The sequence below is a fragment of the Eucalyptus grandis genome, chromosome 1 (genome assembly GCF_016545825.1).
Source record: "Eucalyptus grandis isolate ANBG69807.140 chromosome 1, ASM1654582v1, whole genome shotgun sequence".
Lineage (NCBI taxonomy): Eukaryota > Viridiplantae > Streptophyta > Magnoliopsida > Myrtales > Myrtaceae > Eucalyptus > Eucalyptus grandis.
Genome location: NC_052612.1, coordinates 34,512,691 through 34,534,906, shown reverse-complemented (window position 1 = coordinate 34,534,906; position 22,216 = coordinate 34,512,691). Strand labels below are relative to the sequence as shown.

The 22,216-nt window shown below is 39.4% G+C and overlaps 1 protein-coding gene across 5 annotated transcripts; it reads left to right on the top strand.

Annotated features, from left to right (window-relative positions):
• The first annotated feature begins 5,218 nt into the window (after nucleotides 1-5,218).
• LOC104434623 (histidine kinase 2) lies at nucleotides 5,219-15,822 on the top strand. Of its 5 annotated transcripts, none has more exons than XM_010047513.3 (16): nucleotides 5,219-5,346; nucleotides 5,741-6,451; nucleotides 7,375-7,659; nucleotides 8,191-8,685; nucleotides 9,853-10,128; nucleotides 10,464-10,633; nucleotides 10,714-10,926; nucleotides 11,005-11,191; nucleotides 11,391-11,442; nucleotides 11,524-11,753; nucleotides 11,864-11,962; nucleotides 12,429-13,093; nucleotides 13,651-14,154; nucleotides 14,271-14,699; nucleotides 14,963-15,196; nucleotides 15,306-15,822. In XM_010047513.3, exons 2-14 carry the CDS (start codon nucleotides 6,065-6,067, stop codon nucleotides 14,518-14,520), a joined length of 3,813 nt encoding a protein of 1,270 aa, XP_010045815.2. In that variant the 5' UTR covers nucleotides 5,219-5,346; nucleotides 5,741-6,064; the 3' UTR covers nucleotides 14,521-14,699; nucleotides 14,963-15,196; nucleotides 15,306-15,822. The 5 variants fall into 5 exon arrangements, with proteins under 5 accessions (XP_010045815.2, XP_018728288.2, XP_010045836.2 ...); XM_018872743.2 differs by lacking the exon at nucleotides 5,219-5,346 and adding an exon at nucleotides 14,854-14,936 and having other exon boundaries at nucleotides 5,376-6,451; nucleotides 15,083-15,196; XM_010047534.3 differs by lacking the exon at nucleotides 5,219-5,346 and having other exon boundaries at nucleotides 5,376-6,451; nucleotides 15,083-15,196.
• Nucleotides 15,823-22,216: the final 6,394 nt, after the last annotated feature.

Below are 22,216 nucleotides of genomic sequence, written 5' to 3'. Positions count from 1 at the left end.
CTACAACTTGTTTCTGCTGAGATCATTCAAATTATAATGCATGAGAACAAAAAAAATAAAATATATATTAACCAACAAGACAATCAATCACTTCATTTGATTAAATTTCATTTCACTGAACTCTTTGGCTCGGCCATTTCACGTGTACAAAATGCGAAATCATCCGATCTGTGTCGATCGGGCCTCCCCTATTCGCCGGACACCGGGCACGGCTCCGGATTGATTAAGCTCGACAACATGCTAACACCTCATCATCATCAAAACTACATCACCTCATGGTGATTGATTCCTCAACTTCGCCTCAACATAAATCTCATCCTCCAATCGTCCGGATCCTCTCGGGCGAAGCGTGGCATCACATGGAGCACCACGAACGCAAACGACGAGGAGGTCCGACGAGTCGTTCCGGCTTCTCTTGTCGCCTTCGCTCAATTAATGTTATAATAATAATCAGGAATGTCTAAAAACGACGCCAGTCGAAAGCCTACTCGGGGGGGGACCCCATCGAGATCCTTCTTTCGTCTTCTTCAAGTTCTTTTGTTTTCTTCCTCTTCGTCTTTATTTTTTATTTTTTTAAAGCTGTGGCCGCTTGCGCCAACGCACGTGAATTGGACAGCTCCAGTTGGGACGTCGCCCTCTCGAAATGGTAGTGCATCATGGATCATATCCCCCAATCCTCCATCCCAAATGTTATAGTGGCTCCAAAAGTACAACTTGCGTGTCGCTTTTCCAATGTTGCTGCCACTTCAAGTGAGCTTAGAGATGATTGGTTTGTATTATTAGAACTCATTAAAGGATCCAAATGAGATTATTATTATTTTTTGGCCTTATTGTGACACTATATCTAAAGATCGATTTGGAGAAAATTTCCCCATTTTCGTTTCCTATGTTTTCTGTTAGGAAGGGTCTAAAAATTCAACTTTCGTTTTGATAAAAGAGTTGAAACTCGAAACACGCGGAATCTTTCGCGATCTTTTCTAAAGAAGAGGAGAGAAAAATATTCAAAGAAAGTTATCAATACGATAGAAAGGATAAAAGCATGTGAGATTTCCTGAGTGGGAATCTTCTATATATTTCAATCATATCATGTCGGTATCTTATGTAAATAATTTATTGTCTACTAAAGTCCATCATGAGATTAATATGATTAGTGACTATTACCTAACTTGGTTATTATCATTTTAGAATTACATGGGTGGAGACTTTACAAGAAAGGAGCATCTCTAAAACAAGAAACAACACAAATTTCATAGAAAAATTAGTACGAGAGTCGCCGGTCAGCGATAGCAGTCTATGACACAAAACATATCTGAATCATTCAATGGGAAGGAGATCGTACATATACTAAATTCACCCAAAAATACTTGAAAACGTAGAGGTGGGAAAAGCGAAAACGAACCAAGAAGAAACGACGTAGGTGGTAAAAGAGGTAAAAAGCGAAATAAAGAAAATAGAAAAAACGGGGCGGGCCGCAAACCGGGCCGGGCTCCGGCCGTCGCGTCCACCGCCGTCGCGCCGCGACGTGTCGCCCGCCCCCCGTATGGGGACCCGGGGGGGCCGCGGGTGGTCCGTAACCGAATCGGGGGAGGTGGGGGCCCGACGGGACGCGTCTGACGTGTCAGGCCCCCGGCGCGTCCCCTTCTGCTGCAGTACACACGTACGCCGTTGCTTTGGAATTTCTTCCCTTTTCCTTATTATTATTTATTTTATTTTTTTAAAAGAAAAGGGAAAATTGAGGAGGGAGGGAGAGAGGGAGGTAACGTGATGTGTCAGATGGTGCAAGCTGTCATGGGCCCCCCGTATTCGATCGCGCCCCACGATGCTCTCTGCCCTCTGCCGCGCTCTTCCCCACACTCGCCAGTAACCTCGGGTCGGAATCGGCGATCCGGGGCCTCGGCGTCTTCGGGTCGGGTCTCCACGTCCGTGGATTTGTTCTAGCGGGGCCCCGGAATCCACGGCACCGCGACGTCTCCCCATCGTCCCCCGTGGCTTGATGTGACGCGTTTCCGAGCGGTTGAAAGTTATTTGGAAATATCGACTTACACTTCTATTTACGTGGTTTTTCTTTTTAGATTTCCTTACTATATATGTATGGAAAAGGCTTACCATAGTTTTAGAAACACAAGACATGAATTCTTCTCTTTGCTCGAAAAACAGTTGCACCGAAGTCCAGTTGTTCGATCTTATTTTATTGAGACAATAGAGAATATTTGCTATTGAGTTATGATGACTTGGAGGAATAAATCTTTCATTTGGACTCAAGAATTTATACCATCTTGTGTGCATATATCTATTGATCCATATAATTAAGTTTACATGATGTAATTGACCCATCGGAACTTGAGAAAGATAAAAGGAATATCTAATAATGCATATATCTATTGATCCATATAATGAGCGATCTCTTATATTACCACCGTGAAGTCGTATCATCTCGAGGATTTATTCGAATCCAAAGCACTTGGAAACTTTCTATATTCACCCCACTTCAATTTACGTAAGTAATAACATGTCGACGATTTCAACAAGAATTGTGATGGTGAGATTGGATGTAACCTTTCAAACTCAATCTAAAAAATCTCTAAGTACATAGCAATCATTCGTGTATGGTACTTGCAAATGATTTGAAATGCCTAGGAGTTGATGAAAAGAAAGAGAAATCCATGCAAATGGTTTAACTAACTTGATTATTCTCAAAATATAATTAATAGAACTCGGGTTCGAGAGAGAATCGACTCTTATTCTTTTTTTTTTTTATTTTTTTGGGTGGAATTTTGGAGCGATGACTCGAACCCGCAAGGTGAGGTGAATGTCCAGGTACAAACACATGTGCACGAACCGACCGGCACATGATTCCAAACGTTGGAGTTTCGCGGAGAGCGGAGGAGGAGGAGATCTGCGGTTCCATTTCCATCCGAGGATTGCACTCGATCCATCTTTTGACGAGCGAGGGAGAAACGTCGAAAAAGAAGTCATGTGCGCGCACCCGCAGAAAAAAAGTTCGATTTGACCTGGCCCCAATAATTTAATGGATGGAGCCACCCCAATTCCACGGTTCCATCCGCACGGCGGGCGCTTGACAAAAGGTCAGGCAAGGCGCATTGTCTCTCTACCCATTTTTATACTTTTCTCGTTTTCCCATAATTTTATTCATTATCTCCTTTGATGTTATTATTATTATTATTATTATTATTATTATTATTATTATTATTATGGTAAGCCAGGTGAAGACACCGGATACCAATCATGACCCCAATTATAAAAAAATAAAGTCAATTTTCCATTTGAATGCGTGGATGACAAAAGTGTATGCTTTCTTAAATGATCGATTTCACATCACGACCCTGAAATCCCTATTGCTTTGAAGTAATGAAGTGACAATCTTTGTTCCTTCTTCCTCTTCTAAAATGCTTAATTCTTACTAGAGAGTATTGTCGCTAATTGGAGAATCAACATATTTGATGCTGCGTAATAGAGGCCATGCAGTACTGGCCGGCTTCGTTATTCTTTGATGAGCAATTTCATTTTTATTTCATTTCATTTCCGTGAAGTAATCAGCACTCGATAGATATGGTTAGTTATTATGGACAAGCTCTATATTTTACTCTCTCTATCTTTTTTTTTCTTTTTTATATTTTAATTCTTGGCATGTTTTAAATATGGAGCTTTCAATCTTGCGTGTGCCCTGTTGCTTTGCTTCGTTGAGCATCTCTGAGCAAAATCTCTATGATGTCATTATATAAAACACATCTCTCTTGTTAATTTTGAAGAGACATCTATCAGATTGAGAAAAATCATCATCACATTACATCGCTCATAGATCAACTTTGGAAATTAGTCACTGCGCCCGTGATAAAACTCAAGAATGGCGTTCAATTGAGGACCGAACGATTTCTTGCCACATTTACGGAAGCTCCTCCTTACCCAAAAAAAACGATGCCAACAGAGGCGATGGGCCATATGTGTCGGGTGCTTGTTAAATCACCAGATGATTTGTGGCAATAATCGATTGGGAGGCTGGAGAAGCAACGAAGTGACGTGGTGAATAAAGAAAAGGATTCGATGGTGGTGGTCAAAACTAATCATGGGCATTGATTGGGGGCAAAGGCTAAACCTCAATCGTGCGCTTCATATTTGATCTCATAGCTTAGGCCCCAAAATCAAACCTAATCTCTCTTTATGGTGATATTTAACTCGTGGTGGGTATGGTATATAGCCGACATATACTTTCATTGATTTGGCCCCCTCTTCACGATCTCTACCGCCAATCGCATTTGCGTAAGGAGGACCCAAAACCCTTTTTTTTTTTTTTTTTTAAAAAAATAAAAAAAGAGAAAGGAAAAGAAAACTCAGATAATCTAATGCGAAAGCCAAATTATTTTAAAAAAAAGTAAGGAGGACGCCAAAATCCATTCCTCCCGAGGAATTGCCGATCCTTTTCCACAGCGCCTCGCATCATGGCGTTCTTCCCATTATTGTTCTCTCTCTCTCGTACTAATTTCGTCCAATTTCATAATTACACTCTATTTATTTCATGAAATATTTTTATTAAAAAAATATATTTTTAAAAATTAATTACTTATATCACTTATGAAAATGGTTAATAACTAAGTGCTAACCTTTACATGTTATAAATTTCATGAACATATTAGCATACGTTAACTTACTAGTTCAACTTGCTATAGTACTTCGGGTCAAATTTTTTGTTTCCTTCACGTGGTTCCTTTGCTACAATCCCGTATGGTAAAATTCCTAAGCGCAATCGACAGCACAGTAATTTAGGGCAAATCGCAATGAAATAAAAAAAAGTTATGGCTAAAGAAATGCTTTTTTCCTTTGTTCTTTTTATGTTTCTTTTACAGCGTTCCCGTTGATCTAAGGAGATGAAAAACGAGCCGACATCATTGCCATTCTCGCCTCCAATAATTCGCCGTTAGCCGTCGTTGTTCGTCTTCGAATATGCTTTGGACAGGAATAATGAACCAATCCCACCTCCCACAACATGTTTTTCGAGTTTTCAACAGTTCCCCCCCCCCCCACATGGACATGCAACAGGCGACGACGACCCGGGCTCCACCCGGACCCCCTCTTCTCTGACCTTCTCTCTCTCCTCTCTCTCCCTCTCTCTCTCTCTAGGAAGTCCGTATGTCTGCTGCGCAGCAGGGAGAGGACAAATGCCTCCCCTTTGAAAATGCCGAACGGGGGGGAGTGGGGGCAGTAGTCCCTTTCCACCTACACAAACCAAAAGCAAGGGAGACCCAAGAAAAACAAAAGAGAAGCTATGTCACTACGTATATATTTATAAATAATACGAGCTGAGAGAGCGGCAAAGATGGCGCAGTAAATGTAAAGTTCTCTCCTTTGGCATAATTCTTGATATTTTTTTTTTGTGTGCATAATTTGTTTGCTTTTGCCTTAACCCTTCGTTGCCCACTTGATGATGAGGCAATGATATGGTGCGCCCAGCTTCAGCATCCATGCTAGAGTCCACCACAGAGAGAGAGAGAGAGAGAGAGAGAGAGAGAGAGAGAGCTTTAGCCGGTTCTGATCATTGAGTCCAATTGGGCATTCTGCGATTCAAGTGTGGGTTCAAGGATTTTGAGTTAACTTTGGGGGAAAAAAAGAAAGTTGCGAGCTTGATGCTTCTTTTGGCGATACAGGGGCCATGAGAGGAGGAAAGAGCACATACACAGAGAAAAGGTCCAAAGTTTTTCTTACCTCATTAATGATTCTCTCACAGGTTTGCTAGCCACGGCAACAGCTGGTTCCTTTGGGTACAGCTAAGTTGTTTTGGAATGATTATCTCCTACTTTATCTTCTTCAAAAGAGGTGTGCTCTCGATGGCCTTTCGGGCTTCTCAGGACGTGGTCTCAGAAATTTAAAACAGAACAAGAAATTACACACCGGAAGGAGATCAAGAAAAGGCAAGGACCTGCTGCTTCGTTTGCTGGTATAGCATATTAACTAGAGCATGGGGCTCGTCTCGTCTGGTCGCTTCTCAAGAATCACAGAGCATTGAAATTTTTGTCCGGGTCGCGCTGAGGCGGTTGAGCTCAAGCTATTGATGAGTTTGTCACCTCTAGTTGGAGTTCTTCTTAGGCTATCAACTCTCTTTGTTGAGTGGCCTATGGGAAAGATGCATCCTAATGGCAAGCTTGCCGGATCTAATGGCAAATTGCAAGCGAGCTTCAAGTTGGATAAAGGGAACGCGCCCATCAAAGCTCACAATTGTATGGAAAGATGGAGGAGAAAGCTCATATTCGTTTGTCTTCTGCTTATGGTCGTCTCTGGGTTTGTTTGGTTTTTCTCGGGTTTCAGTGAGAGTTCTTTGGTGGGGAAGGCGAAAGACCCGGAACTGTGGGAGGAAAAAGCTCGAATCTTTATACAGCATTTCAATGTCAGCAAGAACCAACTCCATGCTTTAGTTTCTCTGCTCGATGACTCCAAACAGGTGATGTTTTGCTCTGTCCTCTTCCTTACGATTTTCAGTAACCCTGCTTTTCTTCATCTCAGTATAGTGGCCATTGTTGCAATCGTTGTTGAAATCGCTTCTCGTTTATGTGGAAGAAAGGTTGAATATTACGAAGGACATAGTTATTGGACTCCCTTCTTTGTTGAAATGTTCGTTCATCCAGCACGTACGTTTCAAACTTAATTGATGCGGAGACGATGTGAAATTGTGAAAGTAGTAAGATGAAAATCTCGTCTCTTCTCCTTCTTTTTTGACAGCCTTAATAAGAATATACAATTATTTTGAACTTTGTAACTTTGTTGAGTCGAACCTGGTTTGCCCCAGCTATCTTCTAATAATCTGCACCTTGACTCAACTGGAATTTTCATAGAACATCCTTCTTTAATTACTTTGTTGGAAGGAAGTTTGTCGGATGTTTGGAAAGAATTCTGAGCAAGGGCATGAGAGGAACCAACCGTTTAGCTTAACTGTGGTGTTCGCGGTGCCACTGGAAACTCTGCTACCTCCAAAAGCCTGTATTTTTCTGGAGATTTTGTTTTGAATGTGCATGTTCTTTATGTAGTGTATGAGGGATAGAAAGTCCTGGGATTTGGCTGAGAAATGCTAGCTCTCTGTTGTGCCAGCGTATTTTTGCCTCTGTTCACCTCCTATGATAATGGACTGTGTTCTGGTTGCTGTGGGCCTTTTGCATCATTTTTTTTGCGTTCGTCCCATTTCACCAAGTGCATCATATCTCTTGGCACACTCTCAATTTGTTTCTTTTAACATTAGTTTGAAGAACTGTAGGGAACATGCTCTTGGTTTGTTTAACACAGAAATTTTAAGAGAAAACAGTGAAAATTGGATTTGTCATCTTTGGGATGGCTTTGACTGAACTACTGTATTCGGTTCATCTATTTCAGGTAGCATCCATCCAATGTTCCAAATTACTCAAAGAAATGGGAAAGGAAATGACATTTATAAATGGTTGTGCCTGCTCTCTAAAAGTCGATTGCTCAGAACATCTGGATCTTCTGAAACAGCAAGTATTGAATGGGGAAGATGCTGAATTTGAGGACCAGTGCCCGGTTCAACCTGAGAATCTCTCCTGGGAGGATTGCCTGTCAATGCTACAGGAAAAATCAATTGCAACTGCTTCGCTATCTGAAATTTCATTCCAATCAGTCAATAATCCAAACTTTCTGGAGGTATGCTTGCTGCAAATAGCGACCAACTATGTGTAGAAGTGACTAGATATGTAGACAGAGTTGTGTACATATTCTTCTCTTCTGTTGTTTCTGTCATATTGTTCTTCGATGTAATGCTTATATCTTTGATATTGTTGTCATTTTTCATAGCTAGGAGTTCCACCCGAGATAGCATCCGTCTGTAGAAGCTATAAGGATATATGATGAATAGATTAGGTATTTGGAAAGAAACAGTAACCCCACAGAAGCATCCCCTTCTATTTGCTTGCTGTGTTGTCATTTCCTTTGTTGAATATTAGCATTTCCGTAGAGATCAGCCGTGTATTGACATTTCATTCTCTTCATATTTCTGCATCACTCTCATTCCTTTACTTGATATTGCATATCAGTTGAAATACATTGCTCATTGAGGCATGTCTTCTAATGTAAAAGTTGTTAAAAACTAACCTCTTGTTTTCCCGAGTTTCCAAGTAACTGAAAGACAATATCACTTTTACAGTTAAAAGGGTTCTTTCCTTTGTTCATGACCAGGACATGTCACAAGCAAGGGGGAAGGGAAATCATGCAGGAGATAGCTGCGGGACTAGGTCCTTTGGTTTAGTAAAAGGATGCTGGTGGGTTATTTTTGTGATGATAGTGATCTGCAAGGTGTGTGGTTTTTATATGAGAGTTCAGAGGGACCAAACACAAAAAACAGTTAAGCCAAAGCCAGTGAGTCAGCAGCGGGAGCTGCTGCTTCAGCAGAGGCAGCAACAGCAAAACCATAGTTCCTCCAAAAGTGCTGGGAGGTGGCGAAAAAAACTTTTAATTGTATTTGTTGTAGCTGGAGTAATGACGTCCATTTGGTTGTTTTGGCATTTATATGCTAAAAATGTTCTGAGGAGAGAAGAGACCCTGGCCAACATGTGTGATGAGCGAGCCAGGATGCTGCAAGATCAGTTTAATGTCAGCATGAACCATGTTCATGCCTTGGCTATTCTCGTTTCCACCTTTCACCATGGAAAACAACCGTCAGCTATAGATCAGGTGACATTTCTCCCGACCCCTTCTTAATTGATACCCGTGCTAAATTTCCATGGCTTCAGGGGTTCTACCTTGACAGTCAAATGTTCATGTGTAGCTTGATGGTTGCGTACCACATTGATCACGCAACAGATAAACTAGGGTTATCTAACAAATATGAAGTTTGCTCGTATTTTTTCCCATGTCAGCAACTTTCTGGGCGAGTTAAACTGACAGCCAAGCATTTTAAGTTGTGAGATAATAGGAGTATATTTCCCTTGAAAATTTTGACAGCGAACTAAACTGAGCCTAAGAACAATTGCAATTCTGCCACTTGTGGTGGATGGTCTCAGCAAAGAACGGTTGTGAATGATCAAGGTGGTGATAGTTGTATGTGAGTGCATATTTGGTGGTCTCTAGTGAGTAATAAATTGGAATTAAATATGAGAACAATAATGGGGTGTTGAGATGTACTGGTTGCTGATATTGAGATTCTTGCCACTTCTTATATGCTAGCATTGGATAGGCCAAAAGCTGTAGTCAATGGGAGTTTGTTATCAGCAGCCTCAATCATGTTAACATGCATGAGGTTGACATTGAGAATAAGTGATTCAATAATTTTTTTTCTTTTCAAACAATTGTCTTTCTGTTGAGTAGAAAAACATGTTTTCATCCTTCGGGAGAGTAAGGAGAGCTTTCACACTGTTAATTTCTACAATATATATTGTAAAGAAAATTGTGCTAAAAAGTGGTTGTTGAGCTCTACTAGGGAGAGAGTGATACCTGGATGTTTGAACCTTAGAAATTGCTTAAATTCCACAAGGACTCTGCAGTGCCAAAGTTCAAAAAGTGATTCCTTGATGTATTTATGCCTTATTTCCCCAATCATGCATATGCTTCCTTTGTGCTGATACCTTCTACCCATGCTTGTGGTTGCCATGACCATCCAAATTGAATCGGATAGGCCAGGTAATTGGCTGATATCGTGGAATCTTACTTATCTCGCAAAAGATATTGTGGGAACTAATATTAACTTTTTGAGTTTAGTTGCTGTGTCGCATGCATGGCCTTCAAGAGCACCTACTTGGAGTAGTAGTGGCATTCATTGTGCAACAAAATTCTCCTTGGTCCTTTGAAAATTTGATGGAGAAAACTCTTGAGGTTGATATTTTTTCCATCTCTATCTTGCAGAAAACTTTTGGAGAATACACAGAAAGAACAGCTTTTGAGAGACCACTTACTAGTGGTGTTGCGTATGCTTTAAAAGTACCTCACTCAGAGAGGGAGCAATTTGAGAAGCGACATGACTGGACAATAAAGAAAATGGAAACTGCCGATCAGACACTTGTGCCGGACTATATGCTAGATAGGTTGGACCCGGCACCTATTCAAGATGAGTATGCACCTGTCGTATTTTCTCAAGAAACTGTCTCTCACATAGTCTCCATTGACATGATGTCCGGAAAGGTGGGTTAAGTAAGGCTAATGCATTTTATTGCTATCCTCATCTTTTTGTTCTTTAATGTGCAACTTGTTCTAACCTTTGATGTTGTATGTCATTGTCTTTGTCTACTGATGATGTCCTGAATAGTATATTCACTCATCAGGAGTAATTGAAACCTGATGAGTATATTCAGTCAGCAGGAGGAATTGAAACATTAAATTGTATTGTACTTAGTAGGAAAGTTAATAATACACAGAAGTTACAATAATTTTTTCTTGTAACTTCGGGGGAATCCCATCAAGATCGGTAACTTCTTAGACTATGCTCATATAACACGTTACTTTTGCTACAAGTATAGGAAGATCGGGAGAATATACTGCGGGCTAGGGCATCTGGGAAAGGAGTACTGACTTCTCCCTTCAAGCTTCTGAAGTCAAATCACCTTGGTGTTGTACTAACTTTTGCTGTATATGATAGAGAACTGCCTGCTGATGCTACAGCTGAGCAACGTATTGAAGCAACAGTGGGGTAGGTGTTACTTGATGGTTTGGTAAATTTCTTCTTTAGATGTAGGTGAATGCATTAAGTATATGTTTTCCATCTTTTAGGTATTTGGGTGCATCTTATGATGTCCCTTCCCTAGTTGAGAAGCTTCTGCATCAGTTGGCCAGCAAGCAGACGATTGTCGTAAATGTCTATGACACAACCAATGGATCTGCACCAATCAATATGTATGGTGATGACGTTATTGACACTGGGCTGGTTCGCGTTAGTAATGTTGATTTTGGGGATCCACTTAGGAGGCATGAGATGCACTGCAGGTACATCACTTTATTAATAAGTGTTCTTATCACCACATACTTGGGGCATCTCATGATTACCTGGGCTGTTGTGTGTAGGTTCAAGCAGAGACCTCCTTTGCCGTGGACTGCAATAAATTCATCAGTTGGACTGCTGGTCATCACGTTGCTTGTCGGCCATATTTTTCATGCAGCTATAAATCGAATTGCTAAGGTGGAGGAGGACTATCGACAGATGATGGAGCTGAAAAGTCGTGCTGAGGCTGCAGATGTGGCAAAATCTCAGGTGCACTTTTTTTATGTTTCACTAAATTGATGGCTATTTCAAAATTCTTCTCGTTTGTCGTCAACACATGAATCTATTTACTCATAGAAATCTACTTTCTCACCAACTATATCTGTGGCATCTTTGAGTGATTTCTCTTGACATGGATACTATTATAAGCAATCTGAATTGAATTTACCCTTTTATGTTTTTCTTGTAGTTTCTTGCGACTGTTTCCCACGAGATTAGAACTCCTATGAATGGTGTTTTAGGTAAGTAAAAGTTCTTTGGAAATACAATCCAATTGCCAATCTTGACTGAAACATTGACAATGGATTAAAATGATGTTTCAGGCATGCTGCAAATGCTTATGGATACAAATCTCAATGCAAATCAACTGGATTATGCCCAAACTGCTCATGCATGTGGAAAAGATTTGATATCACTGATCAATGAGGTTCTTGATCAGGCCAAGATTGAATCTGGACGTCTCGAGCTAGAAAAAGTGCCTTTTGATCTTCGTTTGGCTCTGGATAATGTGCTATCACTTATTTCGGGCAGATCTAATGAAAAAGGAATTGAGGTATGTACCCAGTCATTTTCCTTTTCCAATGAATCATCTGTAGCTGTTTCATGCAAAATCTTACAGGAGCTTGGTTTGTCTCTTGTGGTGGTTCTGTTGGGTGAGGGAAGTTGGCTGTCTATGTCTCTGATCGGGTACCGGAAGCTGTTATTGGTGATCCTGGTCGATTCCGGCAGATAATTACAAATCTTGTTGGGAACTCAATCAAGGTCTTTGTTACTTCACTTTCTGTCTATTTTCTCTCATGCAGTCTTTTTCACAAATATTTTTTTTTGGTATTCAGAAAGTTAGTCATTGGCTTGTCTATCTGTAAAGAGGACCTTATGTCTAAGCATTAAAAAGTAGCACTGGGTCCTGGAACTATTTCAAAGAATGCGTTTCTTGTGCTTATGTTTCTTTTTCATCCTTTGGTTTCCAAATTTCTTGGAGAAAAGGTCATGTGGATAATGGATACTTTACCAGTGAAAAATAGACCTTGCTGTTGCTGCACATGTTTGGACAGTCAATCTGCTCCTCATCAGATCATCTTTTTCTTCTTCAATGGCCTTTCAAACTTTTTTCTATGAAGAAAAGAGCAATTTATTCGATCTGTGTAATTGTTTGCCATGTTATCTGTGATCTTTGGTAACATTACAAGACAATTCCACTTTTTTGATGTCTTCATGTTTACTGCAGTTTACACATGAAGGGCATATATTTGTCTCAGTTCATCTGCTAGAAGAAGGATGCAGTCAGCATGATTTTAGAGATGTGGAGAAGAGACTAAGTTCAAACTTAGTTGAAGATACATCGGACAAAACTTTTAATACATTGAGTGGGTTTCAAGTGGTTGACAGAAGGAAAAGCTGGGAGCGCTTTAAGAAGTTAAATCGGTCCGATCAAATTGATGTGAATGAATCAGTTGAAGTACTTGTTACTGTTGAGGATACAGGTGTTGGAATTGCCAGAGAGGCACAAAGCCGCATATTCACACCTTTTGTGCAGGCTGATAGCTCCACATCACGTACATATGGTGGCACTGGAATTGGCTTGAGTATTAGCAAATGTCTAGTGGATCTTATGCACGGGGAGATCGGGTTTGTAAGTGAACCGGGCACTGGAAGTACATTTTCCTTTACTGTACCCTTTGCAAAATGTGAAATGAACTGTCTTGAAGTGAAGGGGCAAAATTACGATTCAATCATATCAGAGTTCAGAGGATTGAGAGCCTTGGTGATAGATAAAAGACGCATCCGAGCTGAGGTCGCAAGATATCATCTTGAGAGACTAAGAATATCAGTGGACGTCGCTTGCAGTTTGAAGTCAGCCTGTACTTACCTTTCCAACTCTTCTAGCCCAAGGTAGACCCACTTGCCACCATAGTGACAAAATTAAAGCTAGTCTATTCTCTTGACACTAAATATGTAAAGAGCCGAAAAAGGTTCATACTGAACGGTTATCTATGATCAGACCTTAGTACTTTGCTCTTGAAATAATCTTACCATAGGTTGTAAATAGATGTGTCATATGTATTTTGGTGGTTCCATAGTTGTATAATGTAGCATCTATATAATCTAAATGTTGCCTGGGACTTATGAAGCTGTTTTGAATCTCAACAAATGAGTGTCACCTGCAAAAATTGACGGATGCTTGGGTGATTGTTGAGTGATTAGCCAGATCTTTTATCAGCCCAGTATTTAGTTATTCTCTCTCTCTCTCTCTCTCTCTCTCTCTCTCTCTCTCTCTCATTGCTGCATATGTGTCGTTGATCTGCATATCTTTTCATCTATGAGGAAAAGATTGGACCATGATCATTATACTCTGCGTGGCCGAAAGGAAAATTCATATTTTGAGTTATGTTACTTCGAACAATTGACAGCCCCTTTGCCTAACAATTTCTTGATTATTTTTCCCGCAGGGAACTATCGGATTTTGACATGGTTCTCATCGACAAAGATGTTTGGGACAGGCAAACAGGTTTAGAACTCAATATTTCACTTTGGAAACACAGGCAAAATGGCAGCAATGGAGTGTCAATACGTCCCAAGATTTTTCTTCTGGCTACATCCATTAGTCCAATTGAGCACAGCGAGCTCAAATTAGCCAACCTGGTAGATAATGTGCTGGCAAAGCCTCTCAGATTGAGTGTCTTGATATCCTTTCTCCAGGAAGCCCTCGGTAATGGTAAGAAGAGGCTATCTGATAGGAGAAAAGTATCAACTCTTGGCAGTTTGCTGAAAGGAAGAAGAATCTTGGTTGTGGATGACAACTTGGTAAACAGAAGAGTAGCAGAGGGTGCTTTAAAGAAATATGGTGCCATTGTTACCTGTGTTGGGAGTGGTAAGGATGCTGTGGCCAAGCTTCAGCCGCCCCATGACTTCGCTGCTTGCTTCATGGATTTGCAAATGCCAGAGATGGACGGGTAACGGATATACTCTTCTATTATTTTGTACTGAACAATGTTTTGCAATTTAATTATTTCTTTGTTTGTTTATTTTGTATTTGCTGAGCATTTGGTAGTTTCTTCTAATATTGTAGGTTTGAGGCAACACGACAAATTCGTCACCTCGAGAGTGAGGTTAATAGTAAGATTGCATCTGGGGAAGCATCTTCCGATGCATTTCAGAATGTGGTACATTGGCATACTCCTATCTTAGCCATGACAGCTGACGTAATTCAGGCTACAAATGAAGAATGCCTCAAATGTGGAATGGATGATTATGTCTCAAAGCCTTTTGAAGAAGAGCAGCTTTATTCAGCAGTAGCACGGTTCTTTGAGTCTGGCTGAGAGATAACGATATGATGGCAGCACATCTACTGTCAAAAGCTCCACGTCAGTGGCTGATCACTTTTCACAACTTCGCTGGGGCTTGCCCTTTTGGGGCGGGGGACATCAAATGGTTGTCATGACGTGCCTTGTGCATTGTACAGCTATGGTCTTTCCTGGTGGCATTCTTGGAGTTCCAGGTATGGCAAACTTCAGCTTACTCTAATATGTCTAGATGAAAGATGGCAGCTCTTTATACATAACAAGAACGTTTTAAACCTAACATAATCTTGTTTCTGCAGCATAAGAAGCATTGCTTGCAGTCTTGACTTATTGTATTTGACTTTGTGTCAGGTTATTAGATAATCTACATACTTCAAACAATGTGTCCAGAATTGTCCAAATTCAGAACTTTTGGTTGGACTCATCCGATTAACGTATGTTCCTTTTATATCTACCACAGGAGCTATGAGTTTGCTGCCTTAACTGATGGACTCAAATATTTGATTCTGGGCAGCAGTATACTGGCGTCATGGCGCATCCTGATCTGTCAACATTGATATAGGATTTGTTCTTTTCTCAGAATAGATTCAACAAAAGGGCGTGGCTTGGGGATTGTTCAGAGTCCCAGCTAGCCTGGTTGCAGAGTGGAACTCAGCTCTGCAGATCCTACTACCGTGCTGCAGCTAAAAGTGAGGTAATTGCCTAATGGTAGGGAGCATTTGTATTAAAAACCAGATAGCGGTTGATCAATCAATTGGTTTGGTAGTTTTTTGTTCCTACCGAATTTCCTCTCTTTACTGCAGCTTCGAGGAGGATGAATGACCATTATTTTTTACCCTTGGAGGTGTGCCTCTCTGAGATGCATCGTGGACCCCCAAGTTGTTGAGATTGATTTCTCGGGCATGTCGGCCCTTCTGTCAGATGTAGAAGGGAGTTCAGTTCCTCATTCTTTTCCCCTCGCCGGTGGACGTCTCTCCGATGCTTAATAAAGGATTGTATTCTTTTGGACACTGAAGAAGCAGGCTCGAAATGACAATAAAATTGTCAAGCGTATTTTCTACCGTGGTGGAAGAATATAGTTAGTTTTTGTTTCCTATTATAGAGTGTTGATCCCTGTTCCAGCAAAAAATGACCCAGCTGAAAGGGTCTAATCTTTATTAACATTATCACAAACGCATTCTCAATCTCGTGTGGATATCATAATGTGGAGATTACTGTGGTTCTATTATCCCCACAGAGAATGATATGTGACTTTGGATAGAAATGTACATCCCAAAACAGTTCTTTTCGCCCCTTCTTTACCATGTTCGAATTAATCAATTTTCAAAGCATGAGACCTTCAGAAAAGAATAAAAGTCCTTATTTTATCAGGTTGGCGAAATAAATGAGAAGGCAATATCTTCTCCAGGAGACTGCCGAAACAGCCCTGGTGAAAACTTCATTAACACTGCATTTATGTCACGGGAACTAGAGAATCCTTCAGTGTGTAATAAATCCTGTTAAACCATGGTTATTGCATTACAACATTTGAATTGCATCGGACGACTTATCAAGGAGGATAGTATTTTATCGGTTTTCTTAAAACAACAGACATGAAACACCGTCTCGGCTTAGACACGACAACAGAGAAACCAGACGAAATTTCAGCAGCAGAATGAACGCAGATTTCCAATTAAATTTGTAGAAATTGATATAGAATAAAAGAGGAGAGCATATAAAACAAAAGAGGAGAGTGTACAAAACTGACTAGGATTTGCCAATTCTCACACTTTTATTATTAATTAAATGACATCTAGTGACCATAATAACCCTCTTATTTTAATAACCATAAGAACCCTCTCACACTTTCAAACCCCTTAAGCTGAAGTATAGATATCAAGCATGCCCGGCCTGTTACAAATATGCTCAATCCTACTACTCCCTAAGGACTTAGTGAAAATATCAGTTAACTGGTCATTGGTCCTAACATGGCTAGTAGAAATAGCTCAAGCACGAAGCTTGTCACGGACAAAGAGACAATGAACTTTAACACGCTTGGTATGCTCATGGAATAGTGGATTTGAAGCAATATGGATAGCCACTTGATTATCACACCATAACTCCATTGGCGCAAGATTTGTAAATTCAAGCTCAACTACAAGTTGACGCATCCAGATTAATTCTCAAATAGCTTGAGCCATAGCTTTGTATTATGATTTTGTGTTCTAACCACAATACTTTACTTCTTACTCTTCCAAAATACTAGGTTTCTTCCCACAAAGTCCAGTAACTTAAGTAGCATTGACATCAACACGTAATATGTGACACGACACGACATGCCAACATGTCATTTTTAAAAAAATAAAGAATTCCAACACGTTGAAACACGTTATATATCAAAATGTATATCCTTATATATACATGACAAATTATCATTATGAAGATTATTACAATCAAATTAATTTGATTCAAATTCACAAATAAATAAATAATAAAAAAAGAGCTTAGAATGAGTTTACACTAAAAATCATGAGTCATGAGGAGTGAGAGTCTTGAGAAGATTAGTTTTTCTTCTTTCCCCATTTATTATTATTTTTTATTTTTTTACATATTTATATTTTGATTCCTTATTTATTGAAAATTTTTAAATTTGGCCGTATGCATGTCGGAGTGTGTGGGGAGTATTGATCACGTGTTGGATTTTCCAACAATTGTTGACCACGTGTCGGGCACAACACGAAAACTGCCAAAGAGTGTTGGTATTTCTTAAGCAATAATTTGATGTAGGCCTCCTATCTATAAAAGACTCGACCCAATTAGCATCTTAAAATTCTTCCATCCTTTTGTGATCATGATCACTATAGAAGAGATCATGACCTAGAGCTTTCTTCAAGTGTCTTAAAATTCTGACTACAACATCCCAATGACAGGTTAGGGGAAAGACATAAATTGACTTACAACACACAAAAAAGAAATATCGAGTCGAGTGACAGTCAAATAATTTAATTTTCCCACAAGTCTTCGATACCTTTCCATAATAGTTCACTGTCTTCTGTCATCAATTTCAAGCCAGCTTTCATTGGTGTATTTAGTGGTTTTGCTCCTAGCATACTTGTCTTTGTAAGAAAATCCAAAACAAACGGTGTTGTGAGAGATGAATGCCTTTCTTTGCCTATGCCACTTCGATACCCAAATAAATATTTAAGTTGTCTTAAATCCTTTATTTGAAACCACTGTTGCAAATACAATTTCACTCATTAAACCCTGTAAAATCATCTCTAGTTATGAAAATATCATCTACATAAACTACAAGAAATATCTAACCAGCTCCAACAGTATGGTAAAATATAGAATGATTTTCACTACATCTAAACAGTCCAAACCGGAGCACTACCTTAGTAAACCTCCCAAACCGGGCTCTAGGAGATCACTTCAAACCATATAAAAATTTCTTCAAACGACAGACGTGACCAAAATCCCCCTGAACAACAAACCTGAGTGGTTGCTCCATAGATATCTCTTCATGTAAATCACCATGAAGAAAGACATTTTTAATATTAAGCTGAAAAAGAGGTCAATGGGTAGAAGTAGCCAAAGATAGCAAAAGGCGAACATGGTCATCTTAGCCATTGGAGAGAAGGTATCACTATAATCGACCTTACAAACTTGTGTATAACCTTTAGCCACCAATTTGGCCTTGAGGTGAGCAAGAGAACCATCAAGATTAACCTTGATAGTAAACACCAATTTTCATCTATTAGCAGTTTTCCCCTACAAGTAGAGGAGCAAGATCCCAAGTTTGGTTTTAGTCCAGTGCCAATATTCTTCATCCATAGCTATCCTCCATTTAGATAATGCTTTAGCAACAATTTTAGGAATAGGATGTGTATCAATAGTGACTAGACTATCCCAAAGAGAGGCAGACAGACCAGAATAGGAGATAAACTATGTAATAGGGTGCTGGGTACAACTACGAATTCCTTTGTAATGTGCAATAGGAATATCAAAGTCAATATGCGATAGGCTTACCTCAAACTTTGAGGACGAAGAAGATGAAATAGTTGGAGGTACATTTGCAAGGGGCTCCACATGCTAATGATGTCTACTAAATACATGTCGGAATGGTAGAGAAACTGATGGAGAATCCAAAGTGGATTTCACAATAACATATATAAAAGAATGATCTTCCACTATAGAGGCTCCATTAGTTCATTAGAATAAATAGTAGACTCAAAGAAGGAAACATCTATAATGGTAAAATACTTATGCAAAGAAGAACGGTAGCAATGGTAACCCTTCTATGTATGAGAATACCCCACAAAAATGCATTTAAGAGAGTGAGGGTCTAATTTGGAAAGCCTTGAACGATGATTGCAAATATAGCAGACATAATCAAATATATGAGGTGATAAATGAAAGAAGGATTCGGAAGGAAAAAGAAGAGAGTATGGCCTTGCACCTTTAAGAATAGAGGATGATATGCGGTTGATAAAATAAACATGTAGTCATTATAGTGTCAGCCCAAAATGATTTTTCTATTATGTTAATATTAATTACTACTGTTGGAATTTTGGTTTATTGTGGTGCATCCAAATAGGAAGATTGATGAAGGATGCTCCTTTGAGTCATGAACTTAGGAAAAGGATTAGAAAAATATTCTTTGTCATTATCACTTCGAAGAATATAAATAGGAACTACAAATTAAGTACATACTTCATTAACAAATGCACCAAACAAATAAAATAACTCAAAATGACTTTTCATTAGATATAGTTAAGTGGCTCTTGAATAGTCATATACAAAAGTAACGAAATACTTGAAATCCAACTTAGAAATAGTAGGACACAGACCCCATATATTTGAATGAACTAATACAAACGAGTGGGAAACCTGTTTATTGACTCTTGGACGGTAACTAATATGGTGCAATTTCCCAAATTGACACGACTTACACTCAAGATTAGAAAAAAAATAAAACTTGTAAATCTAACTTTTTAAAACTTTCTAAGGAGGGGGGCCCAAACAACAATGGATCTGATGTAGGGAAGCCGCAAAACAAATAACACTAGTAGTATCATCAAACAAGTACAACCCCCTGCCAAATTTCCTTTACCAATCATCTTCCTTGTCTTCAAATCCTAAAAAACACATGGATCAAGATAGAAAATTGGAACAATTATATGCTTTGGTAAGATGACTAATAGACATAAGGTTGAATGGAAACTTGGGAGATACATGACTGAAGATAAAAATATGGAGGATGTTAGATGAATTGTGCCTATCCCCTATACCATGGATGGAGAACCATCACTAATGTAACATTGGACATAGATTTATGAAAATCAGAAAAGATACTTGAAACTCCAGTCATATGATCGATAGCACCTGAATCAATGACTCAAGAGCAAGAAGCAAAAGAAAGACACATTACTACATCAACTATCTAGATAAAAGTAGCTTTGGAGGAGCACTGTGAAACCGGTTGGAAAATCTGGAATTGATTATAGTTAGCAAATTTCTTTTTTTGATCACTTTTCCTCCCTAGAGGACCATGAAGAGGTTTAGACCCTATTGCATTGGCTACATTAGCTGCAACTTGTTGAGGGGTTCCATGAAGCTTCTAATATAATCTCTGAATGTGTCCTCATAAACCATAGTAATGATAAGTCTCGACAAATCCGATATTACCCCCTTGTCACTAGAAGTGTTATTAGATGAGGGTGATTGACATCTATCAAAACCATGGCCGCCACCACCATTTCAGCCATCACTACGACCTCGACCACTACTGTGATTTCCTTAGGCTAACAAGACTGAGCTATCACTTATAGATAATGCATCCTTAGGTGGTTCGTGTGAGACCTTTTGTACACAAGCAAACGTGTACGTGAGTGAAGTCACCTTGTCTCCTTTAAGTATTTGGAAATAGACTGCATCATATCTTGGTCCTAGTTCTTCCAAAAAACCCATAACAACCAATTGCTCTTGTTGCTTCTGCATTTCCTTAACAATAGAGGTAATGGGTAGCAAAGAATTAAGCTCCTCATAAATTTGTTTAAAATTAGCAAAATACTAGGTAAATGGCAAACCCTTTCTATCAGTCGTATAAAATTCTTGAAATACTTTATAAATCCTTAAAAAATCATTTTCTCTAGAATAAATGACATTCAAGTAGTCCAACAACTCCTTCGCTGTATCAATATATGTAACCAAATTTGCAACTTGGGATTCCATGGAGTTCAACATTTGACCAAGAATTCAAGCATCCACATTATCCCGATTTGTATAGGAGGCAAGTTTGTTACCTATTAGATGATTTAGTTACTCTTTCCCAGTCAATACTAGCAACACGATTTTCCTCCATTGCTGGAAATTAGTGATACCTTCTAACTTCTTCTCTATCAAACGACCAAAAATGTAGACACAATCTCAGACGTTACACCTTTATTCTTCACCATAACCTGATGTGTACCAATATAACACAAGATTTTTCAGCACAATAATCAAAGGGAAAATTGTCCAAAAAGTTATAAATTTATTGCACGCCGATATTGTCATAAACCTTTTAGTTTTGTCAATTTAGCCTTAAATCTATTCACTTTTTGTCAGTTGAATCCATCTGGTTAATTATGACTGAAAAATGCTGATGTGGACACTAGCGGTGCCACGTAAGATCGTTGTCATCAATGTAAATAATTTTTAACAATATTTTCATATTTTTTCAATTTTTTTTTTCTTTCTTTTCTTTTTGGCTTTCTTCTTTTTCTTTTCCTGTGGAAGGCCACCGGCCATGGCCAACCAACTAGTCTCACCTGCCACAAGCAAGGCTTGGTCGAGCGAGGGCGAGCTCGGCGAGGGGGAGCCCTCGTGAGGGCTTCGCTTGCCAAATCTAACAAGGTTGGCCCTTGCCCAAGCTAGGGCGGCTTGGCCTAAACGAGGGTCGGCCTCTCCTAGCTTGTGCTAGGTCGGCCTCCTTGTGGTCGATGGCTAGTTGTCGCTTGAGATTGGCCACCGGAAAAAGGATAAAAAGAAAGCCAAAAAGAAAAGAAAAGAATATAATAAAAATTCAAAAACTTAAAATATTATTAAGAATTGTTCACGTTAGTGCCGACGGTCCTACGTAAGACCGCTTGCATCCACATTAGAATTTTCCAGTCAAAATTGGCTAGATGAACGCAATTGGTAAGAAGTAAAAATGTTTATGACTGAATTGACAAAATTAAAAAGTTTAGGACTTAATTAGCAAAAATGCAATAGGTTTATGATATTTTAAACAATTTTCTCAATAATCAAATTCCAATGAAACCAACTAGAATTCAATTCAACAAACTACCATGATTTGTTTCAAACAATCGAAATATCCACCACACTTTAATCAAATTCACCTATTTTATCAGAACATATGCCGAAATCGTATATTACACCCAACCATAAACCACCTCATCCAAGATCAATTTTGAGGTGAATAGGGTCAGCACTCCCATCAAGTCTTTTTTTTTTTTTTTTTTCAAAACATAGAGAACAACAAACGCACAAACGAACCTTAAAGAACCACAAAGCTTAGCTCAACTCGCATAGAGGGATGCGAGCTTGACAAGCACTAGATCTTGGCTGGATGAATGAGACCAGCGATGCCAGATGACGCCTGATCTGAGCCAATGACATTCGCCGGTGTTTGATCTAGACTCAATAGGACTAGGTGACATTGGATTGGGTTGGACGACGCTCACTGATG

What these genes read in the sequence shown, in the direction of transcription:
- LOC104434623 (XM_010047513.3), top strand. Translation starts at nt 6,065, where the DNA reads ATGAGTTTGTCACCTCTAGTTGGAGTTCTTCTTAGGCTATCAACTCTC. An exon ending in TGCTCGATGACTCCAAACAG is followed by an intron (nt 6,452 to 7,374) that starts GTGATGTTTTGC and finishes CATCTATTTCAG; the next exon opens with GTAGCATCCATCCAATGTTC. An exon ending in CAGATGTGGCAAAATCTCAG is followed by an intron (nt 11,192 to 11,390) that starts GTGCACTTTTTT and finishes TTTTTCTTGTAG; the next exon opens with TTTCTTGCGACTGTTTCCCA.